Here is a 22,291-nt window from a genome sequence, read left to right as displayed (position 1 = left end):
TCTTATTTAATATTTAATAACAAGGTAAACTGTAATAGACATATGTGTGTACACATTGTACATGTATGTTTAATAATTTTCATCATTCATTATTCTTAGCTTGTGCTTGGCATGTTACAAATATTGATTCATCTAATGACTCTTTGAAGTACTCTTATTATTCTAGTTTTACACACGAAGGAACTAAGGGTAACTAAGTATGTCCAAGGACGCAGGTATCATAGTTTGTGGCAAAGCCAAGATTTTGAGTGTAGACAGTCTGGCTTGCATCTTTGTACTTTAAGTTAAACAAGTGTGTTGTAGGGAGGGCAACTTTTTTTTGTTTTTTTTTTTTTTTGTTTTTTTTGTTTTTTTTTTTTTGAGACAGGATTTCTCTGTATAGCCCTGGGTGTCCTGGAACTCTCTGTAGACCAGGCTGGCCTCAAACTCAGAAATCTGCCTGCCTCTGCCTCCCGAGTGCTGGGATTAAAGGCATTCGAAGAGCAACATTTTTATTGATGACACTAGAAACACAGCAGTTCCTAATCTTAAAATTTAAAAAGATTTTAGAGTGTGCTTAGTCTAGCACACATAAAGATTGTGTGTGTATACGATTGAAATCCTGTAACTATCCCTATTACGACAACTGATCTCCTTTGCCAGTTTTGTTCTGGATACTAATTTAAAACAACTGTATTTGTTTCACAGACATTCTTCTTCCTCTTCCTCTTCTTCTTCTTGTTTTTCGAGACAGAGTTTCTCTGTAGACCAGGCTGGCCTTGAACTCAGGATTCCGCCTGCCTCTGCCTCCCAAGTGCTGGGATTAAAGGCGTGTCCAACACCGCCCGGCAGCTCTCAATCTTCTTAATGCTTTAATATAGCTCCTCCTATTGCGGTGGTCTCCACCATATAATTATTTGTTACTACTTCATAACTGTAATTTTGCTGTTATGAATCATAATGCAAAATATGTTCTCCGATGGTCTTAGGCGACTCCTGTGATCCGCAGGTTGAGAACTGCTCAACAGGAGGCTAAAAAGAAAATTCCTGAATAAAACTTTAATAATAACCCAATTTCTACCCCTTTCCTGTTTAAACGGTGTGCTTTTCCCAGCCAGCCAGCCTAGATGCCTCTGCTATCTCTCCGCAGCGCCTAGTAAACGCTCTTCTAACCCAGCGTCATGGTAGCACCGAGTTCTAGGTACGCGAAGCAGTTGGCCGAGGGGAAGTTTTGAAAAGAGCGGAGTTCTTCGGCATAAGGTTACACAGGAGCCTGCGGGTCATGGGTGCGGTAAGCGCAGACCCCTGGCTTGGGAGAAAGCGACAGCAGGTGTTCGGCTGAATGGCCGAGCCGGGCGGGGTTGGCAGACGCGGTTGGGTGGCGAGAAGCAAAGCCTTTCCTGTTCCTTAGGGCGGGAGGCGTGGAGGCAGCTTCCGCCCATTCTTCCAGAGAACTTCGCGGACTGCTTAAGAGCCCTTTCCGAAGGCTAGCCCGAGTCAGGAAAGTCAGGTCAGGCGACCCAGTCCAGCCTCAGCTGGCTCAGACGCGCGTCACCTCTGCAGAGGCGCGCGTTCCCCAACCCCGCCGGGGGAGGCCCCCGAGTGGGTGTGGCCTCCGCTGAAGAGCCCGCCCCCCGTGCGGTCGCGTGGGGATGGAGGGGCGGGGCAAGGCGATGGGCGGGGCGAGGGAGCCGGGAAGAAAGGGCAGGGCGGGTGTGCTCGTGCCCGTGTTTGGCGCTTGGGCGGGGGCGCGCCGGTGCGCGCGCAGGAGGGAAGCCAGCCGGAGCGGCCGTTGTCGGGTTCGACTGGAGGGGCGGTGAAGTCACCTGCGAGCGGCTGCGCCCGCCGCGTCCGGATCGCGCCGGCCTCGCGGGGCCCCACGCAACCCTGCGAGGCTGGGGTCGGGGAGCAGGCGGAGTCCGCGCCCGGAGTCGGCGACTAGGAGGACTCGCACCCTCGGCGCCGCCGCCCGCGCGGGGTCGGGTAGGTGCCATGGGGGTCGGGACGCACCGGGCGGCGGCGGGCTGGGGAGGGAGAAGCGAAACTTTGCGGGCGCCTATCCCCGCGGGCCCGGGCCAGCCGTGGCGCGGGGAGGGGTTGGCGCGGGCGGCGGCGGCCGACGCCATGTTGGGGTCTGTGGGAAACGGGGCGCTCGGGCGGCTCCCCTCCGGGCCGGCGCTCGGGCTGGAACCGCCTGGGTCCCGCCGCGCCCGTCCGCGGGACGCCGCCCGGAGGGCCAGGGCCGGGACCATAGACGGCGGCTGGGGACTGGACCTCGCGTCGCCCCCGAAGTTGTGGGGCAGCAGGACTCGGGTCCCCAGATCGTGCGGTCTGAAAACTTTGCAGGGTCTGGGCGTCAGGGGCACGCTCTGACTCCAGCAGTTTATTTTATGACTTTATATGAAAATGGCACCGTACAATTGGCTCAGATAGGAGCGGTAGCTTACACGCTACTTGAAGGGTTTTTTTTTTTTAAGTTTTATGATCTTTTGCCTAGTTTTTTTTTTTTTTTAATGTTATTAAAGGCCAAGAGCTGGTTCCCCAAGTTGCTCGAGTAGCCTTGTATAGTCCTCGAATATTAAAGCAGTAAGTTGTGTGAGTGTGCAGTGGAAATGACTAGTATTCAGGTTACATACACCTAAGCAGTAATTCAGACTCCCAAGTACATTAAACTGGTAAATGCCTTCTTTGTTATGTTTTAATATGTTGCCTAAGAGACTCGTTAAAGAACCATTTAGAGTTGAACGTTCAGTTGAAACGTTAAGGCATGTGTTGTCTTAAGACTAAGTGAAATAACCCAGTGTGTTGGCTCATGCCGGTTTTCTGAGCACTCCCGCGGGCTAGGGCAGAAGCATTGCCGCGAGTTCAAGGCCAGCCTTGGCTACAGCTTGAGTCTGAAACAAACAACCCCAGGACCACAACAAACAGATTAGGGTGATTTTGACGATTCAGTTTTTTTTTTATTCTTTTTCCTTTTCGTTCCTTAAAGGTGCATGAGTTTTGAGCCCCTATCTTTGTACCTTTATAGCTTAAGGGGTGGGAGGACCCAGGTTAAATCAGAATTAACCCAGGCTATTTTTAATCACTATGGGTCATGAGAGCATTGGGAGGTGAATGGTATTAAGTTGCTTATTTGGAAAGCTCTTTATAATCGCCCCTGCCCCCAAATGAAACTGGTGTACAGCATGAAGTAGCCTAGTAAATAAATACCCTTAAAAAAATAAAGGCGGCTTTAAAATTATGTTAAATGGGCTGAAAAGACTCTTAACAATGCAGAAGCCGTAAACAGCCGTGGTGGTTTTCCTTTTTTACTCTTTAGTTTTTTAAAATCATTCTACTATGTGGGGAAGGAGGAGGCACGCAGCCCCAGACCTCACGCAGAGAGGTCAGAAGACAAATTTCCTGAGTTTCTTCTCTTCACCATGTGATTATGGGGATGGAATTTAGGTTGTCAGGCTTGGGGGCCAGCTGCTATCATTACTTTCTGAGCCACTTTTCTGACCCCTCTATTTTTAATTATATCGTGTGTGTGTGTGTGTGTGTGTGTGTGTGTGTGTACATTTGTGTGGGCACATGGCACAACTGTGGAGGTCAAAGGGATAACTTTGGAAGTTGCTTCTCCATCCACCTTCTGCCCCAGGATAGAGCTGAGGCTGTCAGGCCTGGCCTCAGAGCCTTACCCCACAGAGCCATCCCTGCCCCTCTTTTTAGTGTTTAGTAGGTAAAAGTACTTTCTTAGGTATGCCAACTTTCTTTAAATTTTTCTTTAATTTTTGCTCCCTTGTCAGGTCACTTCCATTTGATATATATTTATTTTTTGGACCAAAAATTATTTATCAGAAAGAAGTTACTAGCCTGATATCACAAATCTTAGTAGTCAGTCTGCAGCCATCTGATCGTTTCTAGAGCATGGCATAACTCATCCCTGTGTGGGCATTCTCTTGCCCATCTCGTTTCTTCACTTATCCTAATTCAGGCTTCAGTAGAACTGTCTGCTAAAGAGCTGATAATGCAAGGGTATGATACTGACTGTTTTCTTCTTAAAAACTTTTTGTGGAAGCTGGGGGTGTAGTGGAGCACGGCTGTAATCCCAGCACCCTGAGGCCAAATTGCTGAGGGGTTGATCTGGGATTCATAGTGAGACTGTCTCAAAACCAACCAAAACCAAATCTACCCTCAAACCTGCCCTCTTTGATGCTTTCCCACCCACTGTGCAGACCAGCTTCCTCTTTCTCCATTGGATTCAACCCTAGGCGTCCTAGACCTACCACCTAGGTCTGTAATGGCACGCCCTTGACGGCAGGCCTCATGTGAGGTCCCATTTGCTTGTCCATCTTCCGCAAGCCAGAATGGAGCAGATGCTCAGGGGAGGCTTAGATGGTTCCCTGTAAATAGTCTTCATAAACTTACTAAATTGTCATTTATCCGTGGGATAGCTAAGCTTCTCCGTCGTCTGCCCTACGCACTACAAACTCCATTCAGTTGGCGGATGAAGGGCTTGAATTTGTGTGTGTGTTTTCTTTTTAGACACAATTAACTATTTCCAAGCAGATAATAGACTGATGGATAGTTGTGATGGAGAGAAGCTGTGGATGGACAAAAGGATGAAAAAAATCAGTTTAAAATGGGATTGAATTTTTGCCATTGAAAAGGTTTTGTTTGTCTATAGGTCATTTAATTAAACAGTTTTTGTCGTGGTTTTGGCATACTTGTCTTAGTAGTTCCTTTAAGAGCACAATGAGAACCAAATAAAATCTGATTTTCTATCGATGTTGATCTTTGAGCCTCAGCTTCACAGGTAAGCTTTTTGCTTATGTAGCAATCCTCAGGCCAGTGAATAATACGAATTCTTTATTTCCCTTCCTTCCTTCCTTTTTTTTTTTTTTTTTCTGTAGCCCTGGCTGACCTGGAACTTGCTTTGTAGACCAGGCTGGGCTCTTAAGTCCGAGATCTACCTGCCCTTCTCTTGAGTGCTGGGATTAAAGGCCTGTGTTGCCACGCCTGGCTGTGCTTTTGCAGTGCTGACTTAACTTGCAAAACTTTTCTAGGTTAAGGTGTTTTGTAATTTTGTAAGGACTGTAAATTTTGGACTCGTTTCATGTCCTCACTTAAGTCTTTCTCAGTCTGATTTTTGAGGCAGGGTTTCATGTAGCCTAGGCTGGCCTCCATCCAATAATACCTTATGTATATAAGGATAACCATAGGCTCCTGATATTCCTGTCTCTAGTAGACCTTCCCCGCTGCACCTAGTGCTTTTTGGTTTTTTTGGGGGGGTTTTTTTTGGTGCTGTTTTCTTTTTTGGGAAACTCGAATTCTCCCATCTTAGGCTTCTTCCTCCATGCTGGAGTCACAGGGTGCGTCCGCCGCCCCCCCCCCCCCCCGCCCCCCTTCTGGGTCCCATGGTCAATCTGTGAGGCACAAAGTGGTGTGTACCATGTGAGGAGTACCTGAAAAGAGAGTAGAAGGCATTTGAATATGTGCTATGAGCATGCTAGAAAGAAAGCACCTTGAATGCAAAGAAGACTGAACAAGTCGTCTGAGCCCTGGCCTTTGCTGCTTATTAGCTACACTCTTGAACAAGGAACTTCATTCTCTAAGCTCCACTGGAGTCGCTTGTAAAGTAGACACAGAACTTTGCTTCACAAAGTTGTGACGATTCACTAAGATGTTTGTGAAAGTGCTAGGCACCCAGTAGCATCATCTTACTGAATTTTCCACTTAGCAGCAACGTCTTCTGGAAGACACCTGAATCTCCCTCTGTTCTGGGATCCTGCTCGCGCTGGTGTTCGCAGAATGAATGGTTGTCTTGTGAGTTCTCTGAAGGACTTCGAGATAAATGAGCCAGTCCGATTCCTTCTTCCCACAACCTAACACCGAGTTGGGTGTTTCCTCAGATTTTCACCGGCATCTTGCCTCCCCTTTCATCCCTGTATCCAATAATTCCTGACTAATTGTCTCTGCTGCTCTTTAGCGCCCCCTTTCATTTCTGTTTTCCATGGTTCTTTATGCTTTTGTTAATATCCAAATTGTTTGAAAATGATTTTGTTATCATGTCTTAGCCACATAGAACCCTGGGTTTAACTGTGAGATGTTTTCATGCGTGTGTATACTGGGCTTTGATTACACTCATTTGGAGACTGCTTTTGCTTGCTTGGCTTTCACTCTTTAGTCCGTCCTGTGTACTGTTTCCTCTTTAAAACTTCAGTCCATCCTGTGTACTGTTTCCTCTTTAAAAACCCTTGGCTCCCATTGCCTGTGTATTCAGATCTAAATTCTTCAATCTTAATTCACTGTTTTTTTGTTTTGTTTTGGTTTTTTGTTTTTTGTTTTGGTTTTTCGAGACAGGGTTTCTCTGTGTAGCCTTGGCTGTCCTGGAACTCACTTTGTAGACTAGGCTGGCCTCGAACTCAGAAATCTGCCTGCCTCTGCCTCCCGAGTGCTGAAATTAAAGGCGTGTGCCACCTTTAATTTCACCCGGCTTGTTCTGTTGTTTTTTAAAGATGTTTTTAAACTTCACTTTAATCATATGTATCTGTGTTTATCTTTGTGCAGATATGTGCACATGAGAGCAGGTGCCTGTGGAGGCCAGAAGAGGGTGTTGGGTCTCCTGGAACTGGAGTTAGAGGATTGAGAACCACCTAGTATTCATGCTTAGAACTGAACTTGGGCCTTCTTCAGGAGCAAGTGAATTGGGTTTTTTGTAGGCCAGAAGGCCTCTCACTGTGTAGTAGTAGATATCCTTTGACTCGGTGATCCTTCTGCCTCCATTTCCCCAAATGCTGGGATTCTAGGCACGCACCATCACACCCAGTTTCAGTCTGATGTTTTCTTTTGCAGCTTATCACCTACTCGTTTTATCAAAATTAATACTTGCAATAGCAAGACGATTACGAGGGGAGTGCTATTACTGCCAGGCCCTAATGATCAATACTTGTTCAATTCCTAGAACCTGGTAGGAAGAGGGAAACAGTTTTTTTTTCGCAAGTTGTTCTCTAATCTGCACTTGTTTCCTGGCAAACACACACATGTAAAAATTATTATTTTAAGTTAGTATTCCACTACTACACTTGCTGCTTGCTTGCTTGATTTCATTCTCGAAGCCTGGGCTTAAGTGTTTCTTTTCCTGGGGTAGACATGGATGCCATCATCTACTCTTCCAAATAGTTTAACCTATTTTTTAAAAAAATGATTAAATATTTTGAAATTATAATTACATTATTTCCTTCCTTTCCTTTTCTTCACACTACCCTTGTTCTCAGATTTGTGCCTCTTTATCCCATCCTCCCATCCATCCATATCTATCTATGCTTCTGAATACAGGAGTAAAAGCTGCTTAGCTTAAGTGTGTAATCTTACCTGTGTGTGTATGATCCCAGACTTAGTAGTATTGGATAACTGGTGGGGCGGCTCTTAACCTGGGGAAGGACATTTTTTCCAGCTCCCAGAATTCTTGTTGCCTGTAGCTCTTTGAATAGAATTGACACCCGAGAGCCTTCCCCTTCCATCTTAGCATGTCCATTGCTGTCACCATCGTTCAAGTCTTGTTCATGAAGTCATGCTGATGACATTTCTAGGAGACCCAATCTCACAGGAAACCTCCTGTTTCTCTGGCTCTTACAGTCTTTTTTTTTTTTTTTCTTTGTTCTGCAATCATCCATAAATAAGTCTTAGATGCAGGAATTGTGTTACAGATGTGTCTGTTGGGACTGGGCACTGTACTGTAATATCTTGTTCTCTGCATTTTGATTGGTTGCAGATTTCTTTAATGGACTCAGTCTGTTGCAAAGGCCAGTTTCTTTAAGGAGGGGTGAGAAGTACATTGGTATAGGAATAAAGATTTAAAATGTATTCAAGAGTCACACTGGTTCAGTAAAGTGTCAGTAACAAAAATTCCAACACCAGCCGTGTTTTGAATTGTTGGTCAGGGTTGAAGAGACTCCCAAAACAGTACAGGCTCTACTGCCCTTGGTTACTTCCCTGAGGTACAAGTCCCTATTGCTGATGACACCATGCACTTTGACACAGACCCAGAGGGATCTGAGCTAAGGCCTCCTCCCTTAGGACTAGGTTGGTACCAGAAGACACTGCAAGCTTCCGAGAGGGCAGCCAACAGTCCTACCCAGCACTCTGAACACCACAGCCAGTGTGGCACAATAACCCTAAGGACGCAGTAGTGGCATGCATGCCTTCCTTCATGGTGGCCAGCAGCAACCACCCAGAGGGAGGGAAAATGTGCCTGAGACTGGGAGCGTGAAGTGATGGGTCTTGGAGGAGAACCTACTTCTGTTGTTTCAAGATTTGGGCCTAAATACCTATGTGATCAGAATGATCACAGGTCAGCTCTTAGCCCTGAGACTGTCTCTGTGTGTTCTCTGCTGTCTCTGTGTTCTCTGGTGTCTGTGTGTGTTCTCTGCTGTCTCTGTGTGTTCTCTGGTGTCTTTGTATGTTTGTTGGCTCTTTGCTTCTCTGCTGTTTAGACTTGATGAAGTGCAGAAATTTTATTCCTCATGTTCTAGTTAGTACATTTCAGGAGTACCAGACCCCTTTCTTACTGTTGTTTGTTTGTTTGTTGTTTTTGGTGGGGAGTATTTGTTTTTGAGACAGGATCTTAAATATGTATGTAGCCCTGGCTGGGTTGGAAATTGACTTGTAGACCAGGCTGGTCTTGAACTCACAGGAATCCACCTGTATCTGAACTTTGAATGCTTGGATTAAAGGTGTGTGCAATGCTGGGCAGAGGCAGGCGAATTTCTGAGTTCGAGGTCAGCCTGGTCTACAGAGTGAATTCCAGGACAGCCAGTGCTACACAGAGAAACCCTGTCTCGAAAAAACAAAGGTGTGTGCCACCACATCGGCCATTTTTTCCTTTGTAAATTATTCCATCATTCTCAATCCCATAGAAACACACCTGAATTATATATACTTGACATTGTAACTATCTTTTTACCACAAAGATTTAGTTCTGAGTGTCTTGTTTACTAGAGTTTTGTGCAGTGCCCAATGGCTAGTGGCTGTTTCACTACTTGGAACCTATTGTCAGTTTTCTCTGGATTCATTTGCTTCCACATTACTTAAATTTAAAACATAGGGATCATTTTATACTTACCCCCCACCACTTCTGAGCTACATCTCCAACCGTCAGTTTTAGCTTTACTCTCATACATCATTGGTCATAGTGCCTCCCTCCGACTCACAGCCCTTACTCCAGCTCAGGCCCATAAGACTCATGTGGCCCAGATTGACCTGGGACTTAGAACTGTCTTGGTGGACTGAGGGCCTGAGTCCCTACAGTCAGCTCTTAGATCTTGGTTTCATTCAGTCCCTTCCTTCAAAAGCAGTGTCTTTCATTGTTTGCAAGGACTAGGTGAAATCAGGCTAGTCCTGAGGTTGAAGGAAGTCTCAGGAACTAAGGTGGTTGGTATGTGCTCAGACAGCTTGTCCTTTTCCTTTCCTCTAACTTGAGTAACTCCCCAATCCTCCTGCGACTGTGCAGGTAGCTCAGCGAAACGAACAAAAAGAACTACTTTTTACTTCAGAGTTTATCCCTTTCCTTAGTGGGTTTTGTTTTTGTTTTGTGTTTCTATTTCCTATTGAAATTTCACTTGTTCTTTCAAATGTTAGAGTGGTAAATTCTGTGGGCCTCACTCTCATTTCCTGCTTCCTGCCTTGTTGATTGTTTATTATAATACTTAGCTGATTATGCTTTATATTAAAGTTGAACATAAATCCTTCACTGCCTGGGTCTTGATCATTCTTTTTTCCTACCAAATAGTAGAGTGAGCAAATCACAAGTGTTGGGTGTGCTGAGGAGGCTGGAATGGCTGGCATGGCTAGTGGCCCCAGCTCCGCAGGGTGGCTCAGTCCCCTCGGAGTTGCCAGCACTGTGCTGCTGTTCTTGGGCACGTCTATCTGAATTCTGTCTGATAAAAATATGCTTGTATTATCATTTTGTATTGACAAAACAGCTGGGCTTTTTGTAAAGAACTCATAGATTATTGTGACATTGAGTTTTTGTTTTTGTTTTGTTTTTTTTTTAAATAGGAACTTCCATGTTTGATGTTTAAAATGACTAATTAAATGTAGCCACATAATGTAGATGACATTTGCTTGTCAGTCTGAAATCTGTGGATCCAGTGAGGTGCTTGATGGATGAGGCACAGCTCCCGTTTTCTTTGAGCATTAGCAGGCTTTAAAGAGGCTGGGTTTGAGCAGACTCCAGATTGAGGCGCTGCTCTTGTAACTGCTAATCATATTCCGAGCTGCATACTCTGGCTCTGTGTAATACAGCAAGTTTGCAGGTGCTGTTGGGAATACATAAGTGTAGGAAATACTGTTTTTGTTTTCAGGAACTCCCAGTTCTATTTGAATAAACGCGTATCCAAATGTTGCTGAAACCTGTAATAAACTGAGTTAAGTGGTGTGGAGAGTAATGGTGAAACCCTGTGTGGCCGCTAGGCCTTGGCCAGAGTACTTCTGAGATGTCAGCAGACAGGAAGACTAGAGAAGGATGTGTCCTCTAGTTGAGTTTAGAGCTGGGGAAGGAAACCCAGAGCACGTTGCTGCTGACAATTTGGTTTGATGTTCAACAGGGAGAACATGGAATGATGGGAGAGAAAGGCTACAAGAGGCTAGGGTTTAGTGTGAACAGCTTTGAGCACCAGTTAAGGATTCAATGGACACTTGGCCTGGGTGTCTGTTTTTTTTTTTTTTTTTTTTTTTTTTTTAAAGAAAGTTCCCTGGACATCGATGCAGTAGAAGAATGTTAATCTTTATTTAGGATGACTTAACTGAGACTTAAGACTGAAGTCTCAAGTCTAAGATTCTTGAGAAACTCGAGGTCTGTGGTCTACACTCCTAAACAGACTTTTAAAAACAAACACCAACCAACCTAACAGCTCAGTGTGCTTATTCTGTGCTTTCAAGTTTTTTCTAAAGTCTTTGTGTGACTCTGTCCCTGTATAGCATGCTGTATTTCTTTATTAGACCCAACCTATTTGTGACCACTTTTGCTGACACTGAATTAGTCAGACAGAACTTTGCTTTTTAGTACTTGAGTGTATCTTACCCCAGAGCAAACCGGTCTGCCATTTCTCCTCCTGTTCATATTCAGTTGTGTTAGTCCATGAATGTGAAGCTTTTTAATACTTTTCTCTAGTATATAAGCTGCCAAAGCAAGCATGCTATGAAGCACTTTTGTAGGTACTGTTGATAATACCAGGTTATAGGAAATAATAGGAACTTCCCAATCTGTTTGGAAAAAGCATATATCCAAATTTGGGCCTATGGGTAAAATAAAGCCCTCTTGGAAATGTTAATTTCTTCTTCTTTCGTCTCCTTTTTTTTTTTTTTTTTTTTCTGGTCAATGACCTTTCCTAGATACATAATCAAAGGTCTACATCAGCAATCTATTTCTTAAGGTAGCAGGGAGTACAGAAAAGACCATGTATCCCCATCACCCCATAAAAATGTACCAAGCTGTGAAGTCATAGAAAAGTTATTTAACTTAAAACATTTTAAATGTATGGATGTTTTATCTGCATGGATTTATGGGCACCATGGTATCTGTTGAGGCCAAAGAGGGTGTCAGATACCCTGAGTCTGCAGTCACTGTTACAAGCTACTGAATAGGTGCTGGGAACTGGGCCCAATCCTTAACAAGAACAAATGCCTTTAACTGTGGAGCCAACTCCCCTGTCCTGTTTGACTGCAGCGTTCAGTCCTCCTGACTCCGCTCCTCTCCCTGAGGGGAGGGTAGTGAGTGCTCCTCTCGAGGCTTTTTATTTTTGAGCCATTTCATGACTTGGTTTATATTTACTGATTTATTGATTTGGTAGAATGAGTTATTTTCACCTAATACCATCATCATTATTACTGCTGGATTTTTTGAGTCAGGTTTCTTTGTGTAGCACTCACTGGCTGACCTGGAACTTACTCTGTAGACCAGGCTGGCCTCAAATTCTCAGAGAGATTCATCTGCCTCTGCCTCCCGAGTGCTAGGATTAAAGAAAGGCATGGGCCATCACCACCCATCTTTATCCAACAGTATTACATGAAAGAGTAAAGTAAATATGTCTAGTAGGCATTGGTTGTGTGTACTTTTTTTCCTTTCATGATTGAGATTATGAAATAACTCACCTTTTTAGTAATGGGCAGATATGGAGCCTAGAAGAGATTTTTTAAGTTAATGGAGTTTTTCTATACTATGATTCAAATATTTGAAGTTTCATTTTCTCTCAGCTTAATTAGTAAAGTCAGTATTGGTAAGTTTGAACATAAAATATAGAAGTTTGTTCCCTTTTTCTTATCTACAGTCTGCCTATCCCTTTACAGTGCATGTTAAGAGTGAAATCTTAGTGGACATGCCAGTGGAAGAGTCCTGTAGACTCTTCCTGTTGACTGAAAAAGTTAAATTCACTCACATTTAGTTTGCACAGATGTCAGGTATTTCTTCTTTGTTTTATTATCCCAGTATTTTATTTAGACTTTTACTCAGTAATTTTTTTGTGCTGGTTATTAGATTGTGTGACTGTGAAAAGTCTCTCTCTCTCTCTCTCTCTCTCTCTCTCTCTCTCTCTCTCTCTCGCTCTCTCGCTCTCTCGCTCTCTCGTAAGCCAGCTGGCTGTATTCTAGGCAGTTTTCTGCTGTTTGGCTTTGTTTTCTTCCAGCAGTTGCTGGAGAGTGAGGCATACCGCACCTTTGTTTCTCAGGATCACTTCCCAGGGTTCTTAGCCTCACCTTGTGCTTCTCTGTCTGTGTAAACAGTGTGGTTAAAACAGTTTGTGCGCATGACTTGGTGGCATAGCGTTGTCCCTAACCCTGAGCCAGGGTAGGGGTGTAGGTGAATTCAGGCAAGTTAAGACTTGCTGTTGCCGGGCAGTGATGGCACATGCCTTTAATCCCAGCACTCGGGAGGCAGAGGCAGGCGGATTTCTGAGTTCGAGGCCAGCCTGGTCTACAAAGTGAGTTCCAGGACAGCCTGGGCTACGCAGAGAAACCCTGGGGGGGGGTGGGGGCGGGGAGAAGACTTGCTGTTAATGTGCCATCCAGCCGCCCACTTCTGTCAGGCCAGTATTTTAAAGCCAGAAGGAAAGTACCTCATTCATTGACTGTTTGCTGCTGCTGTTTCTTTTTAAACCAGACCCTTTGGCTCATAGTTTATTGGTTTATTTCCTACTGTAACCCATTGAGTTTAAATACTGGACTTTATTCATATCAGAAGTCATAAGTATGGGTAAGAAAAAAGTTTGTCCAGGCATAGTCCCACATGCCTTTAACATCAGGCAGTGAGCGGCAGGTAGATCTGTGTGAGCTCCCTACCAGCCAGGCCTCCACGGTGAGAGAGACCCTGTCTCGGTGAGAGAGACCCTGTCTCGGAAGGAAGGAGGGGCAGACGTGAGATGTGTTTCAGTAAGGATGAGACGAAGCACTGATTGATGAGCAGCAGGGAGAACTAGCACAATAGTCTGCTCTCAGTGGTAAATAGATAGATAGGATCCTTTGTCTTCTAGGTTTGCTTCTTCCCCCCAGTATTACAGTTTAACCAGTGGTCAGCGCATCCCACTGAGTGTGTTAAAGACATGCATGGACAGTGTAAATGAGGTTCCTGTCTGCCAGACAATAGGAAGTTTTTCTTCCTAGTCCTTTAAAAAGTCGGTGGTATTCGTTCCCAAAAAAGCAGACAGCATTCAGAGTGGACCACACTGTGGCCCCCTTTCCCCGTTAAGGCCCTTTAGGCTGTAGTGGACTCTATCCTTCGGTAAGCCCAGTGGTCTTGCATGCTGGTTGTCCCCACAGTGTCTGGAGTTCTTAGTGCCTGCTTGGGCCTTAGGCGTTGAGCCAAAGGTTCTGTTTTACCAAAGAATGTTGCTTTGGGGTATTTAGTAGTAACTCCGGTCGTGTTGATACTTGTGGCCCTTCTGATGACTTTACTACTGCCCCCACACACTCTACCATCTCCCCAGTGTAGCTAGTGTGTGCTCCTGCTCTGCATGTACGTGTGTAAAGCATTTTGTATGTTTTTTAGTCCATTGCCTTTCATATCAGACACGTGGAAACTATTTTCAGGACTGAGAAGGATAGTGGAAGGTCTGAAGCCAGAGGCCTTAGGTTCTGCATCCTATTGCTTTTCAGCATAGGTCACAGCCTGGCAGTGAAATCAGAAGGTTGCTGCCTTATTTATTAAAATAGATGGAGGATAATAAGATTCATCATTTATCATTGGAAGAACTATGAGAGTATGTTTTTGTATCCTTTGTAGTATATTCATGTGTAATTGCCAAATTATGGAAATCATTTGCTGTAGCCAAGTACTGGTTAATAATGTAAACTTCTCTAGGTTCTTAAATGGGGGAGAGCTCCCAGGCTGTCCCAGTGGGTAAAGGTGCTCTCTGCTAGCCTGGAACCCACATGAAGGTGGGAGGGGAGAACCTGCCCTGCAGAGTGGTCCTTTCACAGCCACACATTAATAACAACAGCAATGATGACTTTTACAACTTAATATGCCTGAAAGTTTGTTCAGGATCTTCTTCATTAAAAATTATTATTGCCTTCAGTTCTCTATGAAACTGTCCTTCTTGCCTAGAGTAGCCTAATGCTCCCTTACCACTTTCTTGGCCATAGAGTTGGTGACTTCGGATTTATCAGTTTAGCCTTTTCTTTGGTGATTGGAAACAGGGCTCAGCCTGGCCTTGTTCTCCTAATTGCCCCAGTGCTAGGATGACAGGCATGCACCACTGCCTAGATAAAGGCACAGGAGCACCTGAAATCTGTCTCTGGGTACATAGCAAGTTTGAGACCAGGAAGGAGGGCTGGGAGAGGTGGTGGGAGGAGTTCTTTTTTTGTTGTTGTTTTTGTTTTTTCAAGACAGGGTTTCTCTGTATAGCCCTGGCTGTCCTAGAGCTCACTTTGTAGACCAGGCTGGCCTCGAACTCAGAAATCCACCTGCCTCTGCCTCCCGAGTGCTGGGATTAAAGGCGTGTGCCACCACACCTGGCTTCTTTTTACTCTTGAACAGGGAACTTGCTTGTATCATGTTTCTTTTCAGGCACGCATGTCATGTCTGAGAAACATTTTTAAATGAATGTGAGGTCTGAAAACTTCATAGATAAGTTTCTATTGTAGATACTGTTAGATTTTTAATTTTAGTTTCTGTGTACTTCCAAATTTTATAGGTAGCTATGATTATGCTTTTGTAATATACTTAATCTTTTTTTTTAGAGTTTATTCAGGGCACGGGGAGGGGAGGTAAGAGGGTTGTAGAGGCAGAGAAAGGCCGAGAGAAGGAGAGAGTAGAGAAGTAGAGGCTGGCCACGTTGGGGATGGGGAGAGGCAGAGAGAGGCAAGAGTAAGAGAGCATACTTAATCTTAAGATAAACAGTTGTGTTTTATTATCTCTAAGTTGGATGTCTTACTGAGGATATGCTATTGACCATTGCTTTTACCAGTGGCACCTAACACTTGCGTACCTTAAAGCCTGCAGTGCTGAGTCTGCCGAAACAGTGTGTGGGTGGGGTAGTCGCTTCTCCCCACTGGATTGCCTTGAGTGTGTTTCAGTTGCTTTGTTTAGGCTGATCTCATGCTCAGGGGTTGATTAGGATGCATTGTAGTTTAGTTGTTATAAGTAGTGCTATATTGAATATTCTGTATATAACCTTTATGCTGAGTCAAGTTTATTATTTTTACATTTTCTTTGTTTGTGTGAGTGGATGGGCCTGTGCATAAAAGTCACAAGTCACCTCGTATAGGCCCTGAGATGGAACTCAGGTTGTTCAGCTTGGCAGCAAAGGCCTTTATCCATTGTGCCACCTTATTGGTTCAAAATTTCTTTTGATTGGATATCAAATTGGTGGTTACACCTATTTTCTGTAAAGTACAAAAAAAAAAAAGCACCTGTTGCCCTGTATTGTTACAAGTACTACATCTTAGGACATCTTTTTCTTTTTTGTCAATCTGATAAAAATATCTTGGTATTGGACTGGAGAGATGGCTCAGCAGTTAAGAACATTGACTGCTCTTCCAGAGGTCCTGAGTCCAATTCCCAGCAACCACATGGTGGCTCACAACTATCTATAATGGGGAACTGATGCCCTCTTCTGGTGTGTCTGAAGACAGCAGCAGTATATCCACATATATTAAATAAATAAATAAATAAATAAATATTTTTTGAAAGAAAACAACAGGATTAAAAAAAATCTTGGTGTTTTAATTATAAATGAGGTTAGACTTTTCATGTTATTTTAGTTCTGCAGTCCACTTTTGACATTTACTGTGGGGAGGGGCACATGTTTGTAAACACCTTGCTTATCAAGGTGTGCTTGTGGAAGCCGGGACTATTGGGATTCAGTCCTATCCTATGGGTCCTGGGGATTAAACTCGGGTCATTAGATTTGGCGGCAAGCATCTTTACCACCTCACTGGCCCTCTTCTGTGATATATTTGTCATAAGATGCTAGGCTTTTTGCTTTCCTTGTGTAGCTGGAGCCCGTGACTGTGCATCCTAGGTAAGCACTCTCACTAAGCTGTGGTACCCAGTCTCAAAAGGGGGAGTGGGGGGCAGTGACGGAGACTGAGAAAGGACTGGTCACTTAGTTAAGACCTTCAAGCTTTGAAGCCATCCAAAGTCTTGTTCGCTGTTGGGAGTTTTCTCAGGCATGCCACTACCCCTCCTCGTGATTCAGGAATAACCAGACTTATAATCTATTAATGGAAGCCAAGACAGGTTACGGTGTCATCAGTTGGTGAACTAAAGACAATCACACACACGTTAGTCTTTAAATATTTCCCTTCTCAAACTTTGGTGTTCTTCAGTGTGCTTGGTGTTACTGCAGTAGTACTAGGTTGGTGGACGAAATAAAACACTATTCAGGGACTTGAGAGAAGTCAATATTGGATCTAGAGATTAGATCTATGATCACTGAATTAATAGTTTTTTTAAACACTGTTAAATGTTCTTGTTTATCTTGAGTATATTTGGTGCTTCAGATAATGTCAGAGATGGCAGTCAGTTAGATGGCCTCTGCAGCCAGGGGTGGGCATGGATTTCAGTCCTTTGGAAAGAAAGAAGCTAAGAAATACATAGACTATGACAAACGTGGAGGATGGATATTTTGCTGCTGTGAGGTGTTCTAGAGGAGAGTCTAACTAGGATTTAAAGGGTGACTAAGAGGTGGCTGGAGCTGTAAGTAGTAAGGAAGACAACAGGAAAACCCACTTAGACACAGTAGTGTTTTCTTCCATTGCTATGTTTTAGGCGAGGGTGACTTATGTTGAGGTGGAGAGAACAAAAAGTTCAGTAAATAGCTGGATTTGTGACAAATGCCTTTTGTTTCAGGACTTGGGAGTCTGGGGTGGGGGCATGGCAAGTTCAGGACCAGCTTGGGCTGAGTAGTGTAAGAATCCGTCTCAAAAACAAAACAGTTAAAACCAAAAATCTACCAGGTAGTTAACAACACACACTATGTGAAGTGTTAGAGATTCTAAAGATTAAGGGGGATCGTCTCAAGTAACAGCAGAAGCAATGTAGCATTTTAGAGATCGCTTGCTGCTGTGGATTGATTGAGAAGGGAAGGCTGGGAGCAGTTGGGGGAACTTTGGGACTAATCCAGGTGAGAACATGGGGCCGAGGCTTAGGGGTTATATGTAGCTTATTGGAAAACTGGAGTCATATTTTTTTAAGTGTTCATTAGGGGTTCTGCTCTCCAGAATCCCACTGAGATTCATGGAACTGGGTTTATTATTTTGCAGAAGTTTTTAATTGAACTTGTTTTTCATCGTCTCATTTTTACGTGTGCTGGGTATAATGACCCACACTGTAATCCCTCACTTGGAATAGAGGCAGCAGGACTGTGTTCTAGGCCAGCCAGGTTTCATACATAGTTCTGATGCCTAGTGATTCTATAGAGGGAAAGAAAACTGGATTAATTGCCTTTGGAAAAAGCAGTGTCTTGGTAGATCACATCTTGGTATTCCTTGTAGGAATTCATACTTTCTGTGTGCTAATTTCTTTTCTTTTTTCCCCTAAAGGTTATTAGCAAAAGATGGTGGATCGCCTGGCAAACAGTGAGGCGAATACTAGACGCATAAGTATTGTGGAGAGCTGTTTTGGAGCCGCTGGTCAGCCCTTGACCATCCCTGGGCGAGTGCTTATTGGAGAAGGAGTGTTGACTAAGTTGTGCAGAAAGAAGCCTAAAGCAAGGCAGTTTTTCTTATTTAATGATATTCTAGTATACGGCAATATTGTTATCCAGAAGAAAAAATACAACAAACAGCATATTATTCCCTTGGAAAATGTCACCATTGATTCCATCAAAGATGAAGGGGAATTACGGAATGGATGGCTTATTAAGACACCGACTAAGTCGTTTGCAGTTTATGCTGCCACTGCCACGGAGAAGTCAGAGTGGATGAATCACATAAATAAGTGTGTCACTGATTTACTCTCCAAAAGTGGGAAGACGCCCAGCAACGAGCATGCTGCTGTCTGGGTTCCTGACTCTGAGGCCACCGTGTGTATGCGCTGTCAGAAAGCAAAATTCACACCAGTCAATCGGCGGCACCATTGCCGCAAATGTGGCTTTGTTGTTTGTGGTCCCTGCTCTGAAAAGCGATTTCTTCTTCCCAGCCAGTCTTCTAAGCCTGTGCGGATTTGTGACTTCTGCTATGACCTGCTTTCCACGGGGGACATGGCCGCGTGTCAGCCGACTAGATCAGACTCTTATAGTCAGTCGTTGAAGTCTCCTTTAAATGATGCATCTGATGACGACGACGATGATGATAGCAGTGACTAAGGATATGCTGTGAAGTATTTAATTGACTGCCTGAGAGTCAGCTTTGGGGGCGCTCTCAGTTTGCTTTAGCCATGACTGCCTGAGAAGTCTTAACCTCTGTGCCTCTCTGTATCCTATGGAAAGCAGCCCCATGCTTTCTGCTCCCCTCTGCACTCTCTCACAGGGACAAACTTGCAGATACATCCGATAGGGTCTTGGCTTTCTACTGTCCTTATTTCTAGATTATTTCCTTGTAAGTTGGAAAGAATGTTTATTTAACAGATCTTGTATTACATTTATTTCCCCCTGATGTGGAAAATCTAAAAGCACAGAATGATGGGAACAAGAGTATGATGTGCTTGGTATCTGGCTTTTCCCCAAGCAGTCGATGTCAAGGTTACGACACCAGTGACAGAGCATGGTTTGGAAATCCTTTATTCTCTTTTCTCAATACCAAGTGGTGCCTTACTGTGGCAGCAGTGTCACTGTCACTGAAATAAACGTAAGCCCTACCTTCTTTCTTGTTTGATTGATTTAGACACACTGGTGCTCTTACAGGTGGAGAATGAGTGTTTGATGGATATAGGTAAGCATATTTATTTGACAGCTATGAGGAACTAAATTTAGAGGTTTCTCCAATCTTATATGAATATTTTTCATAAAATAGTTGTGATTATATTTTTACATCTTTTATGCACCAAATTATAATGGTCACATATGTTTAGCCCGTTGCCACTGTTCGGGATTCGATTTGAAACTCATCACTAGTATAGAAGTGGCATATCCCACTAGCTTCTACTTTCCTGATATATTTTTACAAATAACTTTATTTGCTTTACATTATTTCTAAAAGGAAAAATCTGAGGAAACCCTTATATTTTCCAACAGGGTTCCTCTGTGTAGCTTTGCTTATCCTGGAACTCGATTTGTTGACCAGGCTGGCCTTGAATTCTCAAAAATCCATCTGCCTCTGCCTTTGCCTCCCCAGGCACCACTACCACCTGACAAAAATGAAAAGTCTTAAGAAAATCCTCCCAGGAGAACATGGAGTCTTAGAGATCTGGAAGAGATCGGAGTTTGACTAGGTTTCCTGTCTGCAAGTCAATTTTTTTTGTGAAATTATCTTGATTTACAACGTGGTATTGTATTTTACAGAGTTCATGAAGCCCCAAACAATTTTTATTTTTGTAAAACAATTGTATGTTTAATCTGTTTCTGAAATCATTTTGCAATATATGGAAATAGAGTAGCAGTTGATATTTCTAAATTGTGACCATTGTCCGAGATTGCTTTGAGAACTGGTAGTTATTCTCTTTATGTTTGGAGGCAGCCATTAGGCTGTAGGCCTGCTTACTGCATAGCACTGGACGTGCCAGGCACATTCTGGCCCCTGGCATGCTTAAGTAACTAGGTTTTCAAATGTGGGAAACCAAGCTGAAAGGTCTGTTTTGTTTTGTTGTTGTTTTGTTTTGGTTTGTTTTTTTTTTTTTTTCAGAGTTCTTTTCAAACCCAGTTTCCCTTTTTCAAACTTTAAAACCTGCATAATTCTGCAGATGTCCTAGGGTTTGAGTCAGTAACTTGTGAATGAAAGTCATTGGTATTTGGCTTTGTGGTTACAGTACTAATTTTACTTTGCTGCTCAGTTTTGAAAGTGTGTGAGCTACATAGGTCTCCCTGTAGGAAATGTGAAAAAAAGCACAATAGAACCAGGCTAGGGGCTTTGTTCCTGCTTTTTGTTTTGTTTGGTTTTACTATCAGATGGATGGATTTGTGTTTGTCTCAGAGCAGCATATACATGCAGTCAGTAAGCATGTTTGAAAGGACCATAAAAACCAGAGAAATGCTGATGGGAACTTGGAAGTTCAGAAACCAAGGGGAAATGTCCTGAGATAACATTTGCATTGTCGACCTCAGTTGACTGTTTTTACAATAAAAATATTTTGCAGCTTATTTCCTGTGTTTTTATATTGTAATTGAATATTTTCTTCCTTTTCTAACTAAGATATTATGCATAATTCCACCTTAGTATATATTAGATATGAATGCTTAGGATGTAGACACTAATGAAGAATAGTTTTTTGTTTTTAGATAGACCTATTTTGGCCTCAAACGGACTATGTAGCAAGTAGTAGCTCTAATTGCGAAGCTGAGAATTCCCTTGAACTGATCCTCGTGCCTCCACATCCAGAGGACTAGAATAGCAGGCTGGACTGACCCAGAGTACTGAGGTCCTTCGTTCTTCTAGGCAAGCACCCACCAGCTGAGCCACACTCCAGCCCTGTCCACTCTTTAGGAGGTGCTGATGCAGGATTGGCAGAATTGCTTTTTTTTTTTTTTTTTTTTTTTTTTTTTTTTTTTGACTTGGGAAACTCTGTTTATTGATCCTCAAACCCAATACAAAACTCTGCACAAGTTTTACAGGTCCTTGACCTTGAGGCAACACAGCTGTGCTTGCTAAAGTCGGCTTGCTTGTCTCTCTGGGCTCTGATTCTGCTTTCTGAGACACCAAGAGGATTTCTCCTGCTCTCCTCCTCTGCAGTCTCCAAGTTGGTGATCATCATCTGATTGTGGTGGAGGGTGGAGGAGAGGAGAGGCAGAAAGACCCAGAAGTTTCTCTGTAGGCTTAGAGAAGTGAGCCCCACAGCCAATCCAAAGCCGGATCTGGTCCAGGTTGAGGGCAACAAAGTTTTCTCCGTTACTTTTGGGCAGTGGATCATCGGAGCCCAATTGCTCCAGAAGTGGCCATTCCTGTAACACTTGTGAGCAACCACAATGTGGTAAAAAGGCTGATTGGTGCAGCCACCCGAAGCAAGGTGTATGCTTAGGTGGACTCTCTGATAGGCTTTGCAGAAAAGGCGGTGAGGTGAACCATGGTGCTTCTGCGAGCTGCTCTTAGGCTGTCCCCCTCTCGGTGACTCTTAACATCTTAATTTTCCAAGAGTAGAAAGAACAGGGAGATTGACTGGTATTACCCCCTTTGCTATCCAGTTAATTGTCCTAGTAAGTAAGCCACATTAAAATGATAGTTGAAAAGCTTTGGAGATACACGTTTTTATCAGGGGCAATAAAGAATTTACCACTTGCATTGTTTGTGCATGAGCCTGCGAGTTTGTATGGAGAAAATGTAATTGTGTGCCTTAACTTACAAATTTTAGCAGCTTTATTTGAAACATCCTCCATTTTATTTATCTACCTGCAGTCCACCTGTTTGAGATGTTCAGTTCAGTGATTCATGTTCATTCAAGCTATCACTGAGCTTTGGATAGCTTTATCCTGCCCGCCCAGGAGGCACTCCCTGACCCCCTGGCCTTGGGCACCCACTTTCTGTCTCTGTTTATCTTTGCTCTTTGGGGGCTGGGGTAGGGGATTTATAGTGAAATCATTCACTGTAGCCTCTGGGGACCCATTTAGTTCACTAAGATGTTCTCATGGTTCATTTGTTTAGCATTATTGAACACTTGACACTCTTAGTATCAAATAATTTTTTTCAGTTTAATTTATTTAAAGTTAATAAACTCCTTGCACTCTTTTGGGTCAGTGTGTGTGTG

The 22,291-nt window shown here is 43.6% G+C and overlaps 1 protein-coding gene and 1 pseudogene across 1 annotated transcript; one reads left to right on the top strand and one right to left on the bottom strand.

Annotated features, from left to right (window-relative positions):
* Nucleotides 1-1,735: 1,735 nt before the first annotated feature.
* Plekhf2 (pleckstrin homology domain containing, family F (with FYVE domain) member 2) lies at nt 1,736-20,693 on the top strand. Its single transcript, NM_175175.4, has 2 exons — nt 1,736-1,962; nt 18,001-20,693. Exon 2 carries the CDS (start codon nt 18,015-18,017, stop codon nt 18,762-18,764), a length of 750 nt encoding a protein of 249 aa, NP_780384.1. The 5' UTR covers nt 1,736-1,962; nt 18,001-18,014; the 3' UTR covers nt 18,765-20,693.
* Nucleotides 21,010-21,750, bottom strand: Gm2401 (predicted gene 2401; annotated as a pseudogene).

The sequence above is a fragment of the Mus musculus genome, chromosome 4 (assembly GCF_000001635.26).
Source record: "Mus musculus strain C57BL/6J chromosome 4, GRCm38.p6 C57BL/6J".
Classification (NCBI taxonomy): Eukaryota; Metazoa; Chordata; class Mammalia; order Rodentia; family Muridae; genus Mus; species Mus musculus.
The sequence above is the reverse complement of the archived record's forward strand: the minus strand, read 5'-3'. Positions and strand labels throughout refer to the sequence as shown.